This window comes from Lithobates pipiens, unplaced genomic scaffold (genome assembly GCF_037356315.1).
Source record: "Lithobates pipiens isolate NorthernLeopardFrog02 unplaced genomic scaffold, aLitPip1_a1.2 Scaffold_8, whole genome shotgun sequence".
NCBI lineage: Eukaryota > Metazoa > Chordata > Amphibia > Anura > Ranidae > Lithobates > Lithobates pipiens.
Window position 1 is genome coordinate 518,163,450 of NW_027507903.1, and position 23,909 is coordinate 518,187,358.

Below are 23,909 nucleotides of genomic sequence, written 5' to 3' on the forward strand. Positions count from 1 at the left end.
AGATGCTGAGTCTGCGCGTGCGCAAACGGCACAGTAGGGGGAACGTTTATAGCTTGAACTTGTTGCCGGCCGGAAGACTGGGGAGGACGCACAGGTTCTCAAAGGGTCCGGACGGAGTGATTCCGTTGTGCGGAGAAGATGGGACGGAGCCGAAGCAGGTCTCCGGAGAGGCGGAGAGGTGCAGTGTCCTGGGTTGGGGAAGGGGAAGGGGGTCTTGGAAAGGGATATTCTTATTGGGCGTCCATTTACTCCAATGAGCTCTACAGACGAACGCTTCGTTGTTAGGCACAACTGCCGCCTCATCCCTTTAACCACTTCAGCCCCGGTCCATTTGGCCAAAGACCTGAGCACTTTTTGCGATTCGCCACTGCGTCACTTTATCTGGCAGTTGTGCGGTTGTGCAATGTGGCTCCCAAACATTGACTCCCCCCCCCACAAATCAAACTCAAGGAATTCCTGGCAGGCGCGCGCCCCCTCAAGCCGCCTCTTAAAGGGGCAACATACATGTAAGTTAGTCTGCCTGTATGTGCCCTTCTGCCGACGTATATCTGCGTGAGGTGGTCAGGAAATGGTTAAACCCAAACATTACACAGGTTCTGTGGTTAAGGCGGTAATTAAACTCTGCCTTATCCACATTACATTAGCATCAGGACCTGTGTAATTTTATACGTGTTCAACTTTAACCAGTTCCTGGAAGGTTTACCCTCCTTAATGACCAGGCCATTTTTTGCGATACAGCACTGCGTTACTTTACCCGACACAATTGCGCAGTCAGGTGACACTAGCAAAATGAATTGCATGTAGCTGCCCTACCACCGTATATATGCATGGGGAGGTCCAGAAGAGGTTAAAGGGATGATGTGACAACCCTACCAGCGATCCTTGTCTAGTATTGAACCAGCAGAGGATGGGAGTTGTGGTGGCAAATGGGGAGATCTGCTAGCGCTCTCTGGGATTTTGGGAGGAGGAGGCTGGCTGTGCTCCTGTGTTCTCATGTGAAGCCGAAGGAGAACCTTCACATTACCCACTGAGGGGAATCCTTTAAAACTGGAGCAGCTGTGCAGGGCGACCAATCAGCTTCTATCCACAGCTTCTTGAGTGCAGTGGGTGTGCTCCCGAGCCGGGCTGTGTGGGTCCATAGATGCACACCCCCACATTCACCTCACAGGAGTTTGACAGTGGCAGGAGCCAATGGCTCCCGCTCTACTCCGTGTATGTTGTGACAGGTGGAAGAGAGGAGAGCAGTGCTGCAGCCAGGACATCACTGGACCATGAGAAGAGACCGGTATACGTTTAGGATTGGGGGGAGTGGATAGGGCAGGTTGTGGAGTTTTGTTGTTGGTTTTTTTTTTTTTCTGCCTAAAGCTGAGTTCCAGCCTGAAAAGTCAGCAGCTACAAATACTGTACCTGCTGACTTTTAATATAAGGACACTTACCTGTCTAGGTATACCACAATGTCGGCACCCCCAGCCAATTCATAAATCTGCTTTGAATGCAGGCGTCTGCATCTTTACTAAGGGAAAGTGTAAGTGAAGCCTCCCAGCTTCACCGCCTGTTTCCTACTACACGAGTCACATGAGGTGATCTTACCCAAATGTGGCAGTGGAGGGTGCGAACAAGCGTAGCTTTCCTCCGTGGGTGGAGCTCCACTTTAAAGTGGTTATAATCCTCAGTCATGAAATGTGAACAAAGCACATATATCTGTAGTGTTTACTTGTCTCCAAAGCTCTGATTGTCTTTTCTCTCTTCCTTCTATTCATTCCAGATACTTGTATAGCACCGTCAATTTTTACAGGGCTTCACACATATATATATATATATATATATATATATATATTGTACGTTCACATCAGTCCCTGCCCTCAAGGAGTTTAAAATCTAAGGTCCCTAACTCTCATTCATATATACAGTATCTCACAAAAGTGAGTACACCCCCTCACATTTTTGTAACTATTTTATTCCATCTTTTCATGTGACAACACTGAAGAAATTACACTTTGCTACAATGTAAAGTAGTGAATGTACAGCTTGTATAAATTGTGTAAATCTACTGTCCCCTCCAAAATAACTCAACACACAGCCATTAATTTCTAATCCACTGGCAAAAAAGTGAGTACACCCCTAAGTGAAAATGTAGACATTCGGCCTAAGTGTCAATGTTTTGTGTGGCCACTATTATTTTTCAGCACTGTTTTAACCCTCTTGGGCATGGAGTTCCCCAGAGCTTCACAGGTTGCCACTGGAGTCTCTTCCACTCCTCCATGATGACATCACGGAGCTGGAGGATGTTAGAGACCTTGTGCTCCTCCACCTTCTGTTTGAGAATGCCTAAGCCCTTGTACACACGGTCGGAGAATCCGTCGGAATGTGTCCTATCGGACAGCGTCGTCGGATAATCTGACTGTGTGTGGTATGCATTGGACTGATTCCGTCGGAATATCCGTCCGACCCAATTTTCCAACATGGAAATATTTACCGACCAACTGGGCCGGTCGGACATACTCCGATCATGTGTAGCGAATTTTGATCGGACCAAGTGCCACGCATGCTCAGATCAAATTCCTACATCAAAGCTATTGGCTACTAGCCTGAATGTAGTCCCATCGTAACGAAATTACGTCATCACGTTCTGAAAGATCGGATTTTTCAACAACTTTGTCCGACCGTGTGTATGCAACAGTTTCGGACAAGATCCGACGGAGAAAATCCGACGGATTTGGTTGTCGAAATCTCCGTACAGGGGCTAACAGATGCTCAATAAGGTTTAGGTCTGGAGACATGCTTGGCCAGTCCATCACCTTTACCCTCAGCTTGTTTAGCAAGGCAGTGATCATCTTGGAGGTGTGTTTGGGGCCGTTATACTGCCCTGCAGCCCAGTCTCCGAAGGGAAGGGATCATACTCTGCTCCAGTATGTCACGGTACATATTGGCATTCATGGTTCCCTCAATGAACTGCAGCTCCTCAGTGCCGGCAGCACTCATGCAGCCCAAGACCATGACACTCCCACTGACACTCCCACCACCATGCTTGACTGTAGACAAGACACACTTGTCTTTGTACTCCTCACCTGGTTGCCGCCACACACGCTTGACACCTTCTGAACCAAATACCGTATTTTTCGGACTATAAGGCGCACCGGATTATAAGGCGCACTAGCAACGACCGGCTGATAAAATGGATATTTCCATATATATAAGGCGCATCGGACTATAAGGCGCACGGTCGATTTTGTGAGAAAATTTAGGCTTTTACGTGCGCCTTATAGTCCGAAGGTTAACGTCAAGAGACTTGATCTGTGACTCCATGCGCGCCCATCTGACAGATACTGTTAACAAAGCACTCCAGCGATGTCAACAGGTCATATATAAGGCGCACCGGATTATAAGGCGCACTGTCGTTTTTGGGAGAAAATTTAGGCTTTTACGTGCGCCTTATAGTCCGAAAAATACGGTAAGTTTATCTTGGTCTCATAAGACCACAGGACATGGTTCCAGTAATACCTGTCCTTGGTCTGTTTGCCTTCAGCAAATTGCGGGCTTTCTTCTGCATCATTTTTAGAAGGGGCTTCTTTCTGGAACCACAGCCATGCAGACAAATTTGATGCAGTGTATGGTCTGAGGATTGACAGGCTGACCCCTGTTTCAACCTCTGTAGCAATGCTGGCAGCACTCATATGCCTATTTCCCAAAGACAACCATTGGCTATGAAGCTGAGCATGTGCACTCAATTTTTTTGGTAGACCATGGCGAGGCCTGTTCTAAGTGGAACCTGTTCTGTTAAACAGCTGTATGGTCTTGGCCACCGTGCTGCAGCTCGGTTTCAGGGTCTTGGCAATCTTCTTATAGCCTAGGCCATCTTTATGTAGAGCAACAATTCTTTTTTTTTTTTTTATCAGATCAGATTTTATCAGAGAGTTCTTTGCCATGAGGTGCCATGTTGAACTTCCAGTGCTCCCTATTCATACCTGAGACCTTGTAAAACGGAGTCACATGACACTGGGAGGGAAAATGGCTAATTTGGACATTATAATTTAGGGGTGTACTCACTCTTGTTGCCAGCGGTTTAGACATTAATGGCTGTGCGTTATTTTGAGGGGACAGCAAATTTACACTGTTATCCGCTTCAGCCCTGGAAGGATTTATCCCCTTCCTGACCAGAGCGTTTTTTGCGATTCGGCACTGCGCCGCTTTAACTGACAATTGCGCGGTCATGTGACGTGGCTCCCAAACAAAATTGGCATCCTTTTTCCCCCACAAATAGAGCTTTATTTTTTTGGGTACATTACTTTGCCCAGCCGTGCCCATTCTGCCGACGTATATTTACAGGAGCCGGTCGGGAACCGGTTATACAAGCTGTACACTCCTTTACATTGTAGCAAAGTGTAATTTCTTCAGTGTTGTCACATGAAACGATATAATAAAATATTTACAAAAATGTGAGGGTTGTACTAACTTTTGTGATACTGTCTACTAGGGCCAATTTAGACAGGAGACAATTAACCTACCAGCATCTCTTTGGAGTGTGGAAGGAAACCCACTCAGGCACAAGTAGAACATGCAAACTCCAGGCAGGTAGTGCCAAGGTTGATATTTGAACCGATGACCCTAGTGCTGCTAGCGGAAGTGCTAACCACTTAGCCATTGTGCTTAACATAAGTCGCTCCTGAGAGGATGTCCCCACACCAGATATAAAATGACAACGGGGAGGAGAGCTCTATATCCTTCCTTTCTTAGTCATATGTGATGGGGGAGGGGGGGGTTCTTTTCTCCAATCGGCTCTCACACATTGTACAAGAGCCCTAACTTCAGCTCCCCGCCCCCTCCTCTGCACTACTGGCAGATGCAGAAGGATGTTCTGCCCCTTTGAAGGGGTGTAGAGAAGAGCCGACTTTCGATTAAAGAAATCCTCCTACACAAGTTGTACTTGTTTATCTGAGGCTGTTCACTTCACTGGGTATATGAGAGTGTTTACAACCACTTAAATGCAGAAAATGCCATGTTTGCAGACTCCAGCCAAATGGTTGAGCTACAATAACGCCACTTAACCACTTAAGCCCCAGACCATTTTGCAGCTGAAGGACCAGGCCCCTTTTTGCGATTTGGCACTGCGTCACTTTAACTGACAATTGCGCGGTCGTGCGACATGGCTCCCAAACAAAATTGGCTTCCTTTTTTTTTTTTTATTTTTTTTTTATTTTTTTTATTTTTTTTTTTGTCCCCCACAAATAGAGCTTTCTTTTGGTGGTATTTGATCACCTCTGCGCTATAAACAAAAATAGACCACCAATTTTGAAAAAAAATTCAATATTTTTTACTTTTTGCTATAATAAATATCTCCCAAAAATATATAAAAAACTTTTTTTTTTTTTCCCCTCAGTTTAGCCGATATGCATTCTAATTCTTCTACATATTTTTGGTAAAAAAAATCGCAATAAGCGTTTGGCTTGCACAAAAGTTATAGCGCCTACAAAATAGGGGATAGTTTTATGGCATTTTTATTAATTTTTTTTTTTACTTGTAGCAGCGATTTATTTTTATTTTTTTGTGTGTCTTTGTAATTATGGTGGACAGTTGCACAATTTTGACACATTTTTGGGACCATTGGCATTAATACAGCGATCAGTGCGATTAAAAATGCATTCATTACTGTAAAAATGGCAGTGAAGGGGTTAACACTAGGGGGCAGTGAAGGGGTTAAGTGTGACGAATGTGTTTCTTACTGTAGGGGGTGTGGCTTGGCGTGTGACATCACTGATCGTTGTTCCCTATGACAGGCAACAGACGATCAGTGACAGGCTCAGTAGGAAGCACAGGGAGAGGTTTGTTTACACTTACCTCTCCCCGTTGTTCAGCTCTGTGACCCGATCGCGTGACACCGGCAGCTATCGGGTCTGCGGATCCCGCGGGCGTGGTCACGGAGCTCGGGACAGGGTCATGAGTGAGACGCATGGCTGGGCTCTTAAAGGGTAACATAGCCTGTACATGCTTGTACCCAGCCGTGCCATTCTGCAGACGTATATCAGCGTAAGGCGGTCCTTAAGTGGTTAAGCACAGGACTCTCAATGGACGACAGTCAAGTGTACGGTCCGATCAGAGTACAGTGCACATGTGTCTGACATCACACATGTGAATATCTCCTGAACGGTGCACATTTAGGAGATCTTCTCTGTGCATATAGGTAAACCTGATTATTTGCTTATCTGTAGGTACAAATTAAAAAGCAGAGTTCATTGTCACTTTAAGGGTGGCTTTACACTGCCTAGGAGCTATCCTACTGTGCTTTGGTCAAATCGCAGCTAACAAGTGTTTTTCATGCAGGTTAGCTGCACTTTACCAAAGACTTCTATGATGTCCAAAACGGTTTTGGTGCAGTTTCAGAAAGCAAACCAAAGATGCAGCATGCAGACGTTTTGGTGCGCTTTTTAAAACTGCGCCAAAGCCACGGGCCATCATAAAGCCTCCCTAATACAAAATATATAAACATAAATTGAATCTGCTTGTGGTGTTCTTTTTGTAGCATAGATGCATGTGTAGCTTTCCTTTTTGGTCTTTATGTTTTATTTTTTTTTGACTTGTTAAGAACGAAGACGCTCCAGATCTGCATCCAGAGAACGTGAGAGGAGGAGACGGGAGCGCTCAAGATCCAGAGAGAGGCGGAGAAGTCGTTCACGATCTCCTCACAGGCGCCGCTCTAGGTAAACTAATATATTTAGAGAATATGGGGGAAAAAACAAAACCGATTTAGGTGTCTTGATGGTACCTAGTACAATGTAATTCCTATTTGTGAAGGCTCACAGGGAATTTGGCGGGGCAGTGTTTTACAGCTTATGTGATGCTTTTTCTGAAGTTACATGTATCTTCTATTCTTCAGGTACATGATGGTATTGCAAATTGTTGCAATTATATTTTCTTAAATTCCATATGTGGTTTTACCTGTTTTGTTGCTGGTTCAAATCCCAACCACGACACTACCTGCCTGGAGTTTGCATGCTCTCTCTGTGCCTGTGTGGGTTTCCTCCGGGTACTCCAGTTCCCTCCAACACTCCAAAGACATGCTGGTAGGTTAATTCGCTTCTGTCCAAAATTGGCCTAGTATATGAATGGGGACCTTGGATTGTGGGCTCCTTGAGGGTAGGGACCAATGTGAGTGTGCAATGTACAGGGATAGGGACGATTGTAGACACTCACTCAGGTTGAACTAGATGGAATGGTGTCTTTATTCAACCTTACTAACTATGTAAACTATGTAAAGCAGGGGTTGACAAATTTGCTTGGAATCTAGGAGCCAGCTAAAAAAGTTAGGAGCTAGGTCCGTGATGGCGATCTGGACCTGTCCTTGGCCTGACATGGAGACGAGTGAGGGGAAGATAGCCCCCAGCCCCCCACCTGTCTCCAAGTCATTGCCCATAGCTCTTAGAGGGAAATTTTATTTATTTTATTTTTTTTCAAATGACAAATTTTTTTTAAATTGCATTTTAGTGTAAATATGAGATGAGGTCTCTCTGAACCCAGATTTTATATGTGTGTATGTGTGTATGTGTGTATGTGTGTATGTGTGTATGTGTGTATGTGTGTATGTGTGTATGTGTGTATGTGTGTATGTGTGTATATATGTATATATATATATATGTATGTATGTATGTGAACCTGTCATGCTTTTTTCTATTACAAGGGATTTTTACATTCCTTGTAATAAGAATAAAAGTGACACACTTTTTTTTTTTTTTAAAAAGAACAGTGAAAAAAATAAAAATTAAAAGTTAAAATGAGAAAGAAAAAAATTTTTTAAGCGCGCCCTGTCCCGCCAAGCTTACGTGCAGAAGCGAACGCATATTTGAAAGCGGTGTTCAAACCACACATGTGAGGTATCTCTGCGATCGGTAGAGTGAGAGCAATAATTCTAGCCCTAGACCTCCTCTGTAACTTAAAACGTGCAACCTGTAGAATTTTTTAAACGTCGCCTATGGAGATTTTAAAGGGTAAAAGTTTGTCGCCATTCCATGAACGGGCGCAATTTTGAAGCATGACATGTTGGGTATCGATTTACTCGACGCAACATTATCTTTCACAATATATAAAAAAACACCATTTTATTCTCTAGGGTGTTAGAATAAAAAATATATATATAATGTTTGGGGGTTCTAAGTAAAGGGAAGGAGATGGCTGGCAAGCAGGAGAAGCTCCATTAGCATTGCTGGTTGTCATTCCAATGGCCACCACAAGAGGGTGCCAGATTCCAGAAGGAACCATAGGATCGCAGAAGGCCTCAAAGCCGGGGGCTCAATTACCGGCGGCGCGGCCCGACGCGATCACGCCGGGGGGTCCACGGAGACAGGATACCCCCAGCTGTGCTGCGCCAGGTCGCTAATTCTAGTCGCAAATGCGACCTGGCGCCCGGGTTTTGTCGAGCCCTGATGTAAAGCATTGTACCAGCTCATGTTTCAAACAATATACTAGGACCAGGTAGCGATGTATTGGACGCAAATATTTAAACCATTTGCTAAACTCACGGATCGGATTGTTCCTCGGATCAGAGTCACGGATCAGATCATTTTTCGGATCAACAAATAATAATTGAATTTTGCAAAAATTCCAACACCATATAGCCCCCACTGTAATATAAATCTCCCCCACTGTAATATTGTCTGGGTATGGGCAGGGTATTGACACGGGTATGGCGGAGTATTGCAGGGTATGGAGGGATGGCTGTGACTGCACTTGTCACAGAGCAGCGCTGTGGGCTCTACAGATGCAGCCCACAGCGCTGCTGCCATCCTATCCCTCCCCTCCACTGTACAGATCTGTACACAGAGGGGAGAGAGGCGTCCTCATGACACCGGTTTGTTTACAAGTGATATAAACGCCGACGGGTGCACCAAGATGGCCGCCACTTCGGAACTAGGCCAAGACAGCTGCCTTTCCTAAGGCTGGGATCGCGGCGTGTGCCGATCATGGATTGGTGACAATCCGTTGCATCTCCAGTATGGACCAATGTAGCCTTTCCATTATTAAGAGAAGTATGGTCAAAGCTTATTTGGCCATACTTCTCTTGTGAGTCACAGGAGTACAATCATTTTTGTCCTCTTATAAGCTAAAGTCAGCTAACGGATTCTTGGGCACTATCAGTTGGCAAGGCACAGCTGGGCCAGACACTGAAATGTTCCCGACAATTATAGTCGGGATCCATCACACTGCCTGACAGCTGGCTCCACGTTTCAGTGTGGCTGAGAGTTGGAACCAGCTGGGGGGGGGGCGTCAACGCAGAGCAGAAAACAATGACTGAGCACTGAAGTATATAGCTATAGAGGTGGGGAGGGGTGTGTCAGTGTGTCAGTGTCAGCAGAAGGCATATGTAAACGAGGGAATAAAATCCATCACTTCCCTGAATAAAAGCTGCACATATAATACAGTAAAACACTGGCTAGGCACACGGCTAACCCTTTGATCACCGTAGATGTTTAACCCCTTTCCAGCCAGTGTCAGTACGACTGTGTATATTTTTAGCACTGATCGCTGTATTAGGGTCCAACTGCCGCAAACGGTCCTGCTGTAAGTCGCTGATCGCTGCCAATTGTAGTAAAAATTTACAGTGTATATCACATAGTTTGTAGGTGCTATAACTTTTGCGCAAACCAATTAATATATACGCTTATTAGCCTAAATTTATGAAGTAATTAGATTTTTTTTTCATGTTTTTTATTGCATATGTTTTATAGTAAAAAATATTGTTTTTTTTTTTTTCAAAATTGTCACACTTTGTTTATAGCGCAAAAAAAATTAAAAACCATAGTGGTGATCAAATATCAAAAAAGAAAGCTATTTGCATAAATTTTATTTGGGTGCAGCGTTGCATGACCGTGTCAGTTAAAGTAACCGTGCCGCATTTCCAAAAAATGGCCTGGTCATGAAGGGTGTTGAATCTTCCAGAGGTCAAGGGGTTAACCTCTTCAGCCCCGGATGAATTGGCTGCTCAATAACCAGGCTATTTTTTGCAATACGGCACTGCGTCGCTTTAACTGACAATTGCGTGGTTGTGTGATGCTGTACCCAAACAAAATTGACGTGCTTTTTTGGTGGTATGTGATCATCTCTGCCTGTGGTGGTTTTTTTTTTTTTTTTTTTCTTTTTTTTCTTTTGTGCCATAAACAAAAAAAAGTTTTGTATTTTTTGCTGTAATAAATGGCCCCAATTTTTATTTTTTTTTAAAAAAAAGCTAATTTTTTTTCTTCAGTTTAGGCTGATATGTATTCTACATATTTTTGGTAATCAAAATCTCAAAGGGTATATTGATTGGTTTGCGCAAAAGTTATCACGTCTACAAAATAGAGGATAAATTTATGACATTATGGCGGACACATTTTTGGACTGATATACTGTATAAATGTTACTGGCAGGGAAGGGGTTAACTGTGTTCCCTATGTGTGTTCTAACTGTGGGGGATGGGACTGACTATAGGAGATGAGAGATTCTCTCTCTCTCTCTCTCTCTCTCTCTCCCTCTCCCTCTCCCTCTCCCTCTCCCTCTCCCTCTCCCTCTCCCTCTCCCTCTCCCTCTCCCTCTCCCTCTCCCTCTCCCTCTCCCTCTCCCTCTCCCTCTCCCTCTCCCTCTCCCTCTCCCTCTCCCTCTCCCTCTCCCTCTCCCTCTCCCTCTCTCTCTCTCTCTCTCTCTCTCTCTCTCCTTGTGCCCGAGACCGCCGTCACGTGCATCAGCGCCCCTACTTTGCAGCTGGCGCGTGCCTCCTATCACGCTTAAGGGGACTGACGTATAGTTGCAATGGTTTGCGGGATCGTGCCAGCCTGCTAAAGGTTAAAGTATATTGTGGGGAAGGGGGGTGGCAGGGGGCACCCTTCCCAGCCTTCTGGTCAGCAGGAGGCAGAAAAACAGCAGTACACTGATTCATTGAGTACTGCTAGGCTATGCACCCAAGGTATTAAAAATGTATTGGATTGTTTTGATTTAAATAAAACCTCTTTGTGGCAATCTGCCTGTCATACAGAAAATATGTACGTATGCACTGAAGTGTTTTTTTTGTGTTTTTTCAGGTCTCCACGCAGACTAAGGTCCTCTTCCTCTTCGCCTGGTAGGCATGATGATGAAAAAAAGGATGGCAAAGACTCAAAAGTAGCTAAGGAAAGGCAGATAGCAGGTTAGTGTGTGTGTAATAGATATGTAAGCGCTGCTGGAAATCAGAGCCATCATCTCCCCTCCCCTCCACTCTGCTCTAACTCGGCTCTCGCGTCACACACACAGTCCTGCCTACGCCACCGGCATTGGACCAGTGCTCTGTACATCGCAGGAGCTGCTCCGATGGCGGAGGCGGGACTGTGTGTGTGACTGACGAGTAAACGGATGACAGCTCAGTGATTTCCTGGGAGGAGAGATGGTGAGCTGCATTGATGGAGGAGATGGGCACAGATCAGGCTGCATTGAAGCTCACTGACCATTCTTTTGCTTCAAAGTGCTTTATTTAAAAAAGCAAAATCTTCCCTCTGGGGTGCGTGTTATAAGCTGATTTAAATATGGTACTTTTTTTTTTTTTTTTATCAAAACTGAGTTTGTTTTTAATTAAATAGACATGAAATATTGTGTACTTATTAGGAGCTTTACGCGATGTCACTCTCTGCAAGTATGTTAGTTTCACTAAACTCCCCAAAAAAATATTTGTATGCCATGCCTTCATATGTAGATGCCTGGAAATGGCAGTCTCACATAGTATATGGTGAAATATAAATTGAATAACTGTTTTGTTCTAAAGTGGCTACACTGTACCTCCATGTTATCTTGGCTTATTAATAACGGCTCCTCCCACCCAGCTTCAACTTCTGACTAACTGACTGCGGGACTAGAAAAAGGGACCATCTTGTGCTGGTCTTCGATGGCTGACACTTGTGGGAGGTACCAGCATAAATGAATGCAGATTAGAGAAGGTGCAATATAGTTGATTTACTAAATGCAAATGGACTGTGCAGTTGCTCCAGAGCTTAGTAAATGTGGTAAAGCTTCACTTTGCAAAAAATATCCAATGCATGGGGGGGGGGAAAAATCACAGCATTTTTGCTTGCACATGATTGGATGATGGAATGTCGGTTTCCCCTCATTTACTAGGCTGTAGAGCAGTGGTGTCCAAACTGCGGCCCATGGGCCAAATGCAGCCCTTTGCTTGCCTTTATCTGGCCCTTGGGGCACAATTACTCCTACTGATGGGAGATATTATTCTCGCATCAATGGGGCGCCATTTCTCCCACTGACAAGCACCAATGGGACACTATTCCTCCCAATGATGCCAACGATGGGGCACTATGCCTCCCACTAATACCAAATGTGAGGTTTACATCCACTGATGCCAGGAAAATTTCTACTCCCACTGGCCACAGTTTGGCCCCCCTAAAGTCTGAAAGATAATAAACTGGCCCTTATTGTTTATAAAGTTTGGAGACCCCTGCTGTAGAGCAACTTTCAAAGTGCACACTCTGTTTGCCTTTAATAAATCAACCCCAATGAATCTTGAAATTTTAGTATGGGGTGAAAAGTGAACGTGACCATAATATGTTAACTGCTTGTAACATAAAACCAGAAGTTTGGGAAAACTGCTTCTGTGGGTAGCACGTGGAGAACAGGATCATCCTGCAGAAAAAAGTTTTTTTAAACATTGCTGATTAAAATATTAGGTGATTAGGATATCCTGCTGGGTTGAAATGTGTGTACCCTGGGGGGTTTAGTGATAACTTTTTTTTTTCCCCAATATTTTTTGCAGTGTTTTGACATTGGACAGGGAGGGCAAAGTAAATATGCTTGTCATGAAAAATTATTTAAATTGCCTTTTGCTGACCTCATTTTTAAAATTTAGTGTCTCTAACCTGTAACAAGTATAGAGATAAGGAATAGTGACATTTTTCTGATGCTCGTTTACAGCTAGTTTGCTCCTCACCTGTGACTCAAAAGTAACACAAACAAAACTAGAATTTTAAGTAGGAGGCCACGCAGTGGCAGCTGCTGTACACTAAAGTAGGTGTAATATTTTTTTGCAGCAGCCAAGCATATTTGCCAGACGCCATATATACAGTTACAGTTAGCCCAGTCCGAGCTGCAACCCTAGGTGAACTAACAATATGCAAAAAGTGATAGTCCTCAAACGGTAATGCCTTTGAAAATCTATCTAGTTGGACAAGATTTTGTCAAATTTTTCTCAGGCAGTTATGACTTGCGTACGTTAACTTGCCCCTAAATCTATGCCATAATTTGTAGATTTTGAAAAAAAAAAAAATGGCCCCTCTTCCCTAAGGGCTTTAATTGTATTTGGATACAACATTGTACGCCTGTGCAATTGTCAGTTAATCTACAGCAGTGCCATATGCAAAAAATGGCCTGGTCATTAGGGGACAAAACCTTCCAGGTCTGAAGTGGTTAAATCAATTTTGCTCTAGTAATTCTTAGTGGTTTGCATTTCTGCCTTACAGCTCTAAGGTTCTTGGTCGAGTCCCACTCAGGACACTATCTGCATGGACTGTGTGTTCCTGTGATTGTATACACGCAATAACCAGCGCTATGTACCTACTTTTTTTATACAGCTGCTGTACTGATTCAGAATTGTGAGCTAAGATCTAAGTTTTATAAATGCAACTTCCACTTTAAGCCTTCACAAACCACTCACCAGATTATACGGACCCTCTGCTGTTTAGGGTCAAAACACACTTGGGATCACGGGAGGGTTCCCCCACTCCTCCACCTCACTTATTCAATGGCACAAACTCAATCCTCTTGCTCTCCATGGGCTGAAGCACTTCTCTCCTAAGGGGTTCCACCACTGTTGTTCTTTACTCATCAGCCAGACCAGTCCGCCAATCATCATCTTTTATTCTCACATGGGTGCAGGCATAGGCAAAAATTCCAATAGAACTTTCATAGTTTAATAATTAAAAACAACATAAAACTCACAATGCCTCGTGCTGTCTTCCAGCATTGTTTTGGGCTCCACCACTCTGCCTGCGGGGTGACATCATGTTTAGCTCCGCTCCAACGCACATTTCACTCGCTCCTGTGATTGTGTAGGTTTCTCCAGTTTCTTTCCACCCACTAGGCTCCTTTTACAAAATTGGCTTAGTAATAATATTCTACTGTGTGCCTAAGATAGTTGCCCCAACAGCAGATAAAGTGCTTTGAGTCTCTAGGAAGAAAAGCACTGTATCAATAGCTACCCATTTAGCCATTTATTTTGTCTGTCTTCTATTTAACCACCTACAGTTGTGCTCATACGTTTTGCATACCCTGGCAGAATTTTATCATTTCTTGGCCATTTTTCTGAGAATGTGAGTAACGCAAACTTTTCTTTTTCTCATGGTTAGTATTTGGCTGAAGCTGTTTATTATCAACTGTGTTTTTTTACTGTTTTTAAATCATAATAGCAACAGAAACTACCCAAATGACCCTGATCAAAAGTTTACCCTGGTGATTTTGGCCTGATAACTTGCCCACAAATTGACACAAAGGGGTTTGAATAGCTATTAAAGGTAACCATCCTCAACTGTGATCTGTTTGCTTGTAATTAGTGCGTGTGTATAAAAGGTCAATGGGTTTTTGGACTCCTGACAGACCCTTGCACCTTCCATCCAGTGCTTCACTGACGTTTCTGGATTCTGTCATGGGGAAAGCAAAATAATTTTCAAATTGAGGGAAAAGGTAGTTGAACTGTATAAAACAGGAAAGGGATATAAAAAGATCCAAGGAATTGAGAATGCCAATCGGCAGTGTTCAAACTAATCAAGAAGTGGAAAATGAGTGGTTCTGTTGAAACCAAACTGCAGTCAGACAAACATAAACTTCAGGTACAACTGTCAGGAAAATTGTTCGCGATTCAAAGAAAAACCCACAAATAACTCCAGGTGAAATGCAGGACTCTGAAAACATGTGGTGTGGTTGTTTCAAGATGCACAATAAGGAGGCACTTGAAGAAAGATGGGCTGTATGGTCGAGTCACAAGAAGAAAGCAATTACTACGCAAATGCCACAAAGTATCCCATTACAATATGCCAAACGGCACATCTCTCTAGATTTACCTCAGAGTAGATTTATTGATGAAGGCTGCAGCTCTTCACATATTTTACATTTCATTTTCATTTGTACCATAAGCGCGGGAGTCAAATCTTTCAGCACATAGATGAGCCTCAAACCTTTAGGCACAGTCATTTGGAGTGATGACACCAAAATTTAGCTTTTTGGCCACAACCATAAACGCATTTGGAGAGGAGTCAACAAGGCCTATGATGAAAGGTGCACCATTCTTACTGTGAAGCATGGAGGTGGATCGTTGATGTTTTGGGGATGTGTGAGCTACCAGGGCACAGGAAATTTGGTCAAAATTGATGAAAAGATGAATGCTGTATGTTATCAAAAAAATACTGGAGGAATATTTGCATTAATCCGGCCAGGAAGCTGCGCATGGGACATACTTGGACATTCCAACATGACTGATCCAAAACGCAAGGCCAAGTATCTGTCATTGGCTACAGCAGAATAAAGTGAAGCTTCTGGAGTGGCCATCTCCGTCTTCTAACCCCAATTATTATTGAGCCACTCCGGGGAGATCTCAAACATGCAGTTCATGCAAGACAGCCCAAGAATCTCCAGGAACTGAAGGCTTTTTGCCAAGAGGAATGGGCACCTTTACCATCTGAGAAGATAAAGAGCCTCATCTACAAATGTCACAAAAGACTTCAAGCTGACATTGATGTTAAAGGGGGCAATACACGGTATTAAGAGCTGGGGTATGTAAAAGGGTAGTTTCTGTTGCCATTATGATTCAAAAAGAGTAAAAACACAGTTGATAATAAATGGCTTCAGCCAAACACTAACCATGAGTGAAAGAAAAGTTTTTTTTCTTTCACATTCTTTCTTTTTCAAATATTTTTATTAAAGAAAAAATAATTCAATACATGTGAAGTATACACATTTTGTAATATAACAAGATAAACATATATTTAGACATTACTTTTTCTCTACAGTGTAAAACTAATAACATTTTTAAATTAAAACTGAGAATGAGTATTTTGATTGAATATTTTTCAATTTATGTGAATTTCATGGAGGGACGGGTTGAGTCGGACAGGTCAATTGTAACAAATTAAAGACATTTGGGATCATTATACATCTTAACAGGGGCCAAGTTCTGGGTATATGGCTTGGCTTATTATTTGTATTCTCTGAAAAATGGCCAAGGGTAAAATTATGAGCACAACTGTAAGTCCTAGCACTTTTTAAACACTCCTGCCTGCTATAGCGGCCAGGTGTGCCTGTACTCCTGTTAAGTCGGCGGGATCGGTATAGTGAATATGTGTCACAGAATTCAAGGAAGTAAAAATGTGGGTATCTTCACAAAAGTAAGTTGCAAAATTCATGATTGTTCAGATTAATTGAAATTCAGTGTGGAAATTTTAATGATTTTACATTTGGTCCATAGATACTTTAGAAAGCAATTTTGTGTGTAGAAATAAAAACATTTGATGCCACAAGTCTGATATTTGCAATATTTGTCAACGCAATGTCTTTTCTGCAGCTGAAGAACTGGAGGGAAAAACCGAAGAGGAGATAGAAATGATAAAGCTCATGGGTTTTGGTTCTTTTGATAGCACGAAGGTAATAGTGATTTTTATTTATTATCACCATGCAACCATATCACCACATTGTAAATATGCAGTACTCGGACCCTCTTCTTCCTTTTTTTTTTTTTTTTCCCCCCTTTGCAACCTGATACTACAGTTGTTTAAATTCATTGTTTTCTCATAAATCTACACTGTGCCCCATAATGACAAAGTGAAAACAGCATTTTAGAAATGTTTGCAAATGTATGAAAAAGGAAAACTGAAATATCACAGGCACATAAGTATTTAGACCCTTTTGCAACCACACTTGAACTCTTGATAGTTGCTGAGATGTTCCTACACATTGATTGGAGTCCACCTGTGGTAAATAAAATGTATTTAGAAATGCACACACCTCTCTATAAAAGGCCTCACAGCTGACAATGCATACTGTATCAAAGCAAAAGCCATGAGGTGGTCCCCTGACCAAACTGCACAATCAGGGGAGAAAGGCCTTAGTAAGAGAGGTGGCCAAGAAGCCTATGGTCACTCTGAGCTCCAGAGATCCTGTGTGGAGATTTCCAGAAGGACAACCCTCGCTGTAGCCGTTCACCGATCTGGGCTTTATGGCAGAGGGGCTAGACGGAAGCCTCTTCTCAGTGCAACACATAAAAGGCTGCTTGGAGATTGCAAAAAAAGCACCTGAAGGACTCTGACTGTGAGGAACAAGATTATCTGGCCTGATGAAACAGATTGAACTGCATCAATTCTAAATGTTATGTCTGGAGGAAACCAGGCACAGCTCATCGCTTGCTCAATACCCCAACAGTGAAGCATAGTGGTGACAACATCATGCTGTGGGGTTTTTTTTTTTTTTGCAGCAGGGACTGGGAGATTGTTCAGGGTTTGGGGGGGGGGGGGAAGCTGAATGGAGCTTAGTACACATACCTCCTCAATGAAAACCTGTTCCACAGCGCTCAGGACCTCAGACTATGCCAAAAGTTCACCTAACATGACAATGATCCTAAGCCGACAACCAAGACAATACAGTAGTGGCTTAGGGACAACTGTGAATGCCATAGAGTGGCCCTGACTTGAAGCCTATTGAACATCTCTGGAGAGACCTGAAAATGTCTGTCCACCGATGGTCCCCATCCATCCTGAATGAACTTGAGAGGATTTGCAAAGAAGAATGGCGGAAAATCCCCCAATCCAGGTGTGCAAAGCTTGTCGCGTCATACCCAAAAAGACTAGAAGCTGTAATTCCTGCAAAAGGCGCTTCAACAAAGTGCTAAGTAAAGGGTATGAATACTTTAAGTACATGTGATTTTATATTTGAAGGTTTATTAAATAAAAAATCAGACATTTCTAAAATTCTCTTATTTTTCATCATTGTGGGGTGTTGAGTGTAGATTTATAAGGGGGGGGGGGGAATGAAACCGTATTATCGAGCTGCATCATGACAAAATTGAAATGAGTAAAGGGGGTCTGAATACTTTCTGAATGCACTGTATATGTTAGATTCACTGCAAATATGTTTTGTTTTTTACTGTTTTATTGTGGATGATACTTATTTATTTTATGTTCACTGACTGACACAGCTCCTCTCTTAGACCATTGGGTTGTTGCGCCACCTTCAGTAGAGGACTAGGTATAACATGTAATAATAAAAACTAGAACTTTCTAGTTCCGCCCAAGGGGTGGTCCCTTGGGTAACAACCCCACAGCCTGCTTTGCAGCTTCAGTTTTTTTTTTTTTTTCTTTCTGCCTAGTGAAGAAGGACCTAGGAACCCTGCGGGCCCATCTTATTTCACTAGAAGGTTTGCTTTTTGCGCAATATTAAAGATCCTGTGATCTGCTATCAACAGCCGGCTGGGTGACAAGCTGGTGACTCTTATCCTTGTAATCTCCCCAGCCTGGCCAGCGAGCGTGTGCAGACCAGAGCTCCATGCTGGGTCGGCCACAACATGCCTCAGCTCCAAAGGCGGTTGGTGAGCGTAATTGCTCCGGGCACACATGTCTGGGCTACTGATGTCTGCGTCAGTGTGCCGGGCCAGCAGCCACCCCATACTGATCGGAGAGTGAGTCTGTGATGGAATGTCTCCCAGCTCTGCAGGACTGGTAAGTACAGCTCTCCCTGCCTTGGTGGGGCTGAGCAGCGGGGCATTCCCTGGGAGGTCGATTCGGGGGTTCCACTCCCTCTCTTCTCTCCCTATCACTATCTTCCCTCCCCCCCGCCCCTTTCCCTGTGGGGGATGCTGCTGGTTGGTGTGTATGCCATAGATAGGGGCTCTCACCTGGGGGGGGGGCTGCGCTGGCTGTGCCCTGGATGTGTGTGGGTCTCTCCCTGGAGATGTCTGGAGGCTGTGTCTGTTGATCACTGTAGCACTGTTTCACCGCCATTTCTCTGCTTGGTTTTTCATGGTCCCTCATGGTATAGAGTGCTCGGCGGCCATTTTTGGTGTGACCAAGGAGCAGCTTGCTCTGTGGCCATTTTCCTGTAGTTCGGGTGGCCATTTTCCCTCAGATTATGTCCTTTTATACTGGACCCCCCTGCTGAGGTTGGTGACCCTTGTTTTATCGTTTCAGATGACGCTGACCAGGATCGATAAGTTCATTTACAAGGAATGGGGTCAACCGCAACAGACCTTTTCGGTCCCCAAATACATGGTGGTGCGTTAACCCTTTGAGGAGAGCCTTCTCAAAAAGTGGTTGGCTCCTCCGCTCGTTGACCCCCCCCCCCCCCCCCATCCAGGTTGAGCAAAGTAACCATGATCCCGGTAGAGGGGACTCCTGCCTTTTTTAAGGAGGGGTCAACTATGCGACCAGTACTGACATCTGCACTTGTGTCGCAGACACTGATGGAGTGGGCAAAACTGTTGGACCGCGAACAAATTGGGAGAGCAACAGGCCTCTCCTGTCTGTGTGGAACTAGCAGACCAATTAGTGCAAGGCCTTAAGTACATTTGTGTTGCGGCCCTGGACACTATCCCCCTGTTGTCCAGGGCTTCAGTGTCAGCAGTGGAGCTGAGGCACCTAATTTGGCCAAAATGCTGGTCTGCTGACCGGCATCTAAGAAAGCCCTGATGGATCTTCCCTTCCTTGGCGACCGGCTCTTTGGAGCCTTACTGGATGACCTAAAAAATGCCACAGGTGGTAAGAGTACACTACTCCCACAGGCCAGGAAGGCTAAGGAGCTATGCTGTAGGCAAGGGCCCTCATTTTCCGCTCACAAACGGCTTTATCGTCCACCCGGGGCTTCGGCGAAGTGTCCCCAGCCCGACAGGATGACCTGAAGGACCAAAGTGTCCCTGGAACCGCAAGCATAACAAGCCTGCGAGCAAAAGTGCTACCAAAAGAAGGTTTGCCCCCGCCCGCAACATGGGTGCTGGGTCGCCTTCAGGAGTTTGCAGCCCAATGGACCTCTTGGCTGCCCAACCAATGGGTCTGCGATCTGATTTCCTCAGGCTACAAGATAGAGTTCCTCAAAACAGATTCTTCCCCTCCAGCATACCCGTACTCCAGGCTCGCCGGGAGGCCCTATTGGGGGAATTAAGGGGCCTGCTGAGTCGCGGGATGATAGTACCTGTTCCAGAATTGGGATGTTTCCAGGGGTTCTACTCAAATCTGTTTGTAGTCCCCAGAAAGGAAGAGGTATGTCCAATCTTGGACCTAAAAGCTCTCAATTACTTTGTAAAAGTACAGAGGTTCAGAATGGAATCAGTTCACTCAGTAGTCGCTGCACTCCATCAAAGGGACTCCCTGGCGTCTTTGGACATCTAGGATGCGTACCTGCACATACCCATATGCCTTTGGCATCAGGTTTCTGCAATTTTTAGTTGGGGAAACCAACTACCAATTTGTGGCTCTCCCTTTTTAGTTTGGCTTCAGCCCCCGGAGTCTTTACCAAGGTATTGGCTCCTGTTTTGGCATTGCTGCTGCAACGTGGGATCATGATCGTGGGTTACCTAGACAATCTCCTCCTGAGAGCATCTTCCGCCTCAGAGGAGGATGTGGCGATCACCATGGAGACCCTGCAGGAATTTGGGTGGCTATTGAACCTAAAAAAAAGTCGGTGATTGTACCGACTCAGTGCTTGCAGTACCTAGTCTTACTGCTGGACTCCATGGAAGCAAGAGTGTGTTTCTCCTTTCAGACAAGCTGCAGACTCTGAGCCCTGGTAAAACTGCTGATGAACCGCAGGCAGTACTCATGGTAGCCTCCGAGGCAGTACCGTATGCCCAGTTTCACACCAGAGTCCCGCAGAAGGAGATTTTGACAAAATGGGACAAATCTCCGTTGTTGCTGGATTGGCAGGTCCCGGCACTTTGGTTCGGGAAGTCGTTCCTACCTCTGAAATGGACAGTGATCACAACGGACGCCAGCCTAACCGGCTTCACTCAAGATCAATCTGCTCAAGTTGAGAGTGATCAGGCTATGCCTCTCCACATGGTCAGTAAGACTTTGAGGGCGTCCAATCAGGATCCAGTCAGACAATGCCTGTTTTGGCTGCAAAGTTTTGCAGCCAAATTTGCTGTATAATTGCAATTGCACTTGAAAAAAAATTTCCAGTTTTTTTTGGGTAAAAACACAGTACCTTTTTAAGTAATGCACTGTTGCATTTGGTACCGCAGATCTGGTGCGGTTTGAAGGTAGTGCACCTCAGTTGAGGAGCACCCTGTGTTTGTGTTTTTTTTTTTTTTTTTTTTTTTTTAAATACTAGTTCCCACATGCCATTGTGGGTGAAGTTTTTATGCTGGTTTTTCCACCCCCTTCGTTTTGGCACTGCTTGGGGATGTCCCAATGGTCTTCTTTTTTTTTTTTTTTTTTTTTTTTTTTATTTATTTTTTCTTTACACGCCGTAAAATCCTTTTCTCTGTAGTTGACTGACTGACACAGCAACACTGGCCGGCCGCATAGCGTGCTCGGATAAGGGTCTGATATGGACCTGGGGGGGGGGGACCCCCACGTGTTTTTTTTTTTTTTTATTTTCTTTGTTTTTTTTGACATAGGGATTCCCCTTTAAGTCCATGCCAGCGACGCTTCCTTCGCTGGTCCCGGCTACATGGAGCCGCACTCAAAATGAACGGGCTTTCCTCCGTGTGTGTGGGCGAGTCCGTTCATTTCAAAAGTACGGCGGACTTGGTCCGCTACAAAAGTGCCATGTGTGGGCAGGAGAGCACGTTTGGAAAGTCCGGTGGTTTGTCCCCCAGACTAAGTCCGCCGGATAGTCTGATGCGTGTGTACGCGGCATTAGAGGACAAATTTACCATATCTTCAGCCTGTCTCATTTCTTGTGGCCCAAAATGATCCCTTTTTGGAAAGGGGACAGTCTGAGGCATGGCGAGATGTGTGGGTTTTTTTTTTTGTTTTTGTTTTTTTACATACCCTCACCAGTGCAGTACAACATCAAATGACTGATGTGGTGGGGATTAAGGACCTTTGACTTGTGACAGTATGTTTAAAAAAAATTCTTTGATGGAAGTATGAAAAATACTTTCATCAGAGTGGTTTAGTGTCACTTTGCTTCAAAGTTTCATGTTACATTTATGACAGCAGTAATGTGTGATTGGTCCAGGTACCGTGTGATAGCTGTGGGCCAATCAAAGCATAAAGAACACAGCCCTTATGAGAAAATTCTGCTTTTGCTTACTTTGATCAGGATTTGTAAAAGGGTGACCGGGTGTGCTGGGACTTGTAGTAATACATTAGCCAGAGGGGCCAGTTCTGACCTACAGCTGTTATTCCTTTATGCTTTTATAGTGTGCAGTAAGCGCTACTTCTGCCTGTCATGTCTCTGTTCTCTGCAGATAAGGCCCTGTTCTAATAGTCCTTATTAATCTGTTCTGTTCTTTTACAGGGAAGGAAAGTAGATGGGTCAGTTAATGCATATGCCATAAATGTGTCCCAAAAACGAAAATACAGGTAAGGAATCAAAATGTGACTCCTGGAGGCAAGAGATTGTTGCTGTTAAAGAAACCAGTATGAATGGTAACCATGTACTTTGTAAACTACAGCCCATTATGACTAGTCAAACCATCTGCTTTCTTTGGACAGCTAAATGGTGTCATATTTTCATTACAAACACATGTGCAGAGTTTCAGGTTGTTACCTTATCTTTGCTGATGGTATCACAGTGCTTTTTCCTCTGCATATCTGTCTAGTTTGTCCATCCATCCATTCCCTTTTAAACTATCCATCTACCCTTTTGGTCCCAAGTTTACTGTCTCTATAATAAAATATACAAAGAGTCATTGACGCCTACTCTGGAGGTGGCACTCTTAACAATGCTTCTGGGCTCTGTGGCATCTTAAAAATAAATTGCGCTTCTTCCTCTCAGCAGCCTGACGGCCATTTTCCAAAACAATGGAATAAGTTATCTCTCATTCCTTATCCTTGTGGGCCTCCACAGTAGCTTATATTATGCGTATGGAGGAAATGCTAGCGCTAGATAATGATACATTTGAGAAATCTAAAATTAGGGGTGCATCGAATGGAAATTTTGGTACCGAAAAAGGATACACTAGGCTGAAAACCGATACCGACTGTTTTTATTTAAAAAAAAAATAATTTGATATAAATTTGTGTTTTATATTAGTTATTCATATTCGACTTTTTAATTTATGAATTTAATTAAACATACTATCCAGTAATGTAAAATAAGTACTTAATAAAGTAACCTACATAAATTGGACACAGAAAATAAAATACAAAAATAAAGAAAGTAACTTACAGTAACAGTACATATGCTGCACAATAATAACAAAAAAAGGCATAATATAAAATGCCAAAGCCTCTGTTTTAAGTAGACGTGTGTTATTTGAAACGTTTATTGTTGAAAAATTGAAGAATCATAAAACAAGACAGAAGGTGCAGGGGCTATTATACACATCATACTAGATGATATACTACTAAGCCGTCAGGTCGGTTGTATCAGAGCTTGTTGTCACTGTAAAACATCAGCTTACAGTCCACGATACATCAGCATTCACATCACATAATGGGAGTGGGACAACTGGAAAACTCAACAGGCAAACACGTTTCAAGGACTTGCCTCTTTGGAGCCAGAGCTCTGAGAAGAGGCAAGTCCTCAAAACACATTGGCCTGTTGGGTTTTCCAGTTGTTCTATAGGTGATGTGATGTATTGTGGACTGGAAGCTTAATTTGATGACAAGGTTGATAGAGTACACCTGTTGGTTTGCATATTACTTACCATATTAACAAAGAGGCATTGGATAATGCACTAGGCCGGTGCGCCCTCTGTCTTTTATTCCATGCAGTGTATCCCCTGACTTCCCTAGTCATAAAAGAGGGCATCAAGGCAAGGCATGTAC

At 43.8% G+C, this 23,909-nt stretch overlaps 1 protein-coding gene across 1 annotated transcript in view; it reads left to right on the top strand.

Annotated features, from left to right (window-relative positions):
- Positions 1-22: 22 nt before the first annotated feature.
- SNRNP27 (small nuclear ribonucleoprotein U4/U6.U5 subunit 27) overlaps positions 23-23,909 on the top strand; it is a 44,156-nt gene continuing 20,269 nt past the window's right edge. The window contains exons 1-5 of the mRNA XM_077469432.1: positions 23-178; positions 6,581-6,695; positions 11,043-11,146; positions 16,550-16,629; positions 22,435-22,499. Of these exons, the coding sequence (XP_077325558.1) occupies positions 139-178; positions 6,581-6,695; positions 11,043-11,146; positions 16,550-16,629; positions 22,435-22,499 (404 nt within the window). The 5' untranslated portion in view covers positions 23-138. The remainder of the gene's footprint in view (positions 179-6,580; positions 6,696-11,042; positions 11,147-16,549; positions 16,630-22,434; positions 22,500-23,909) is intronic.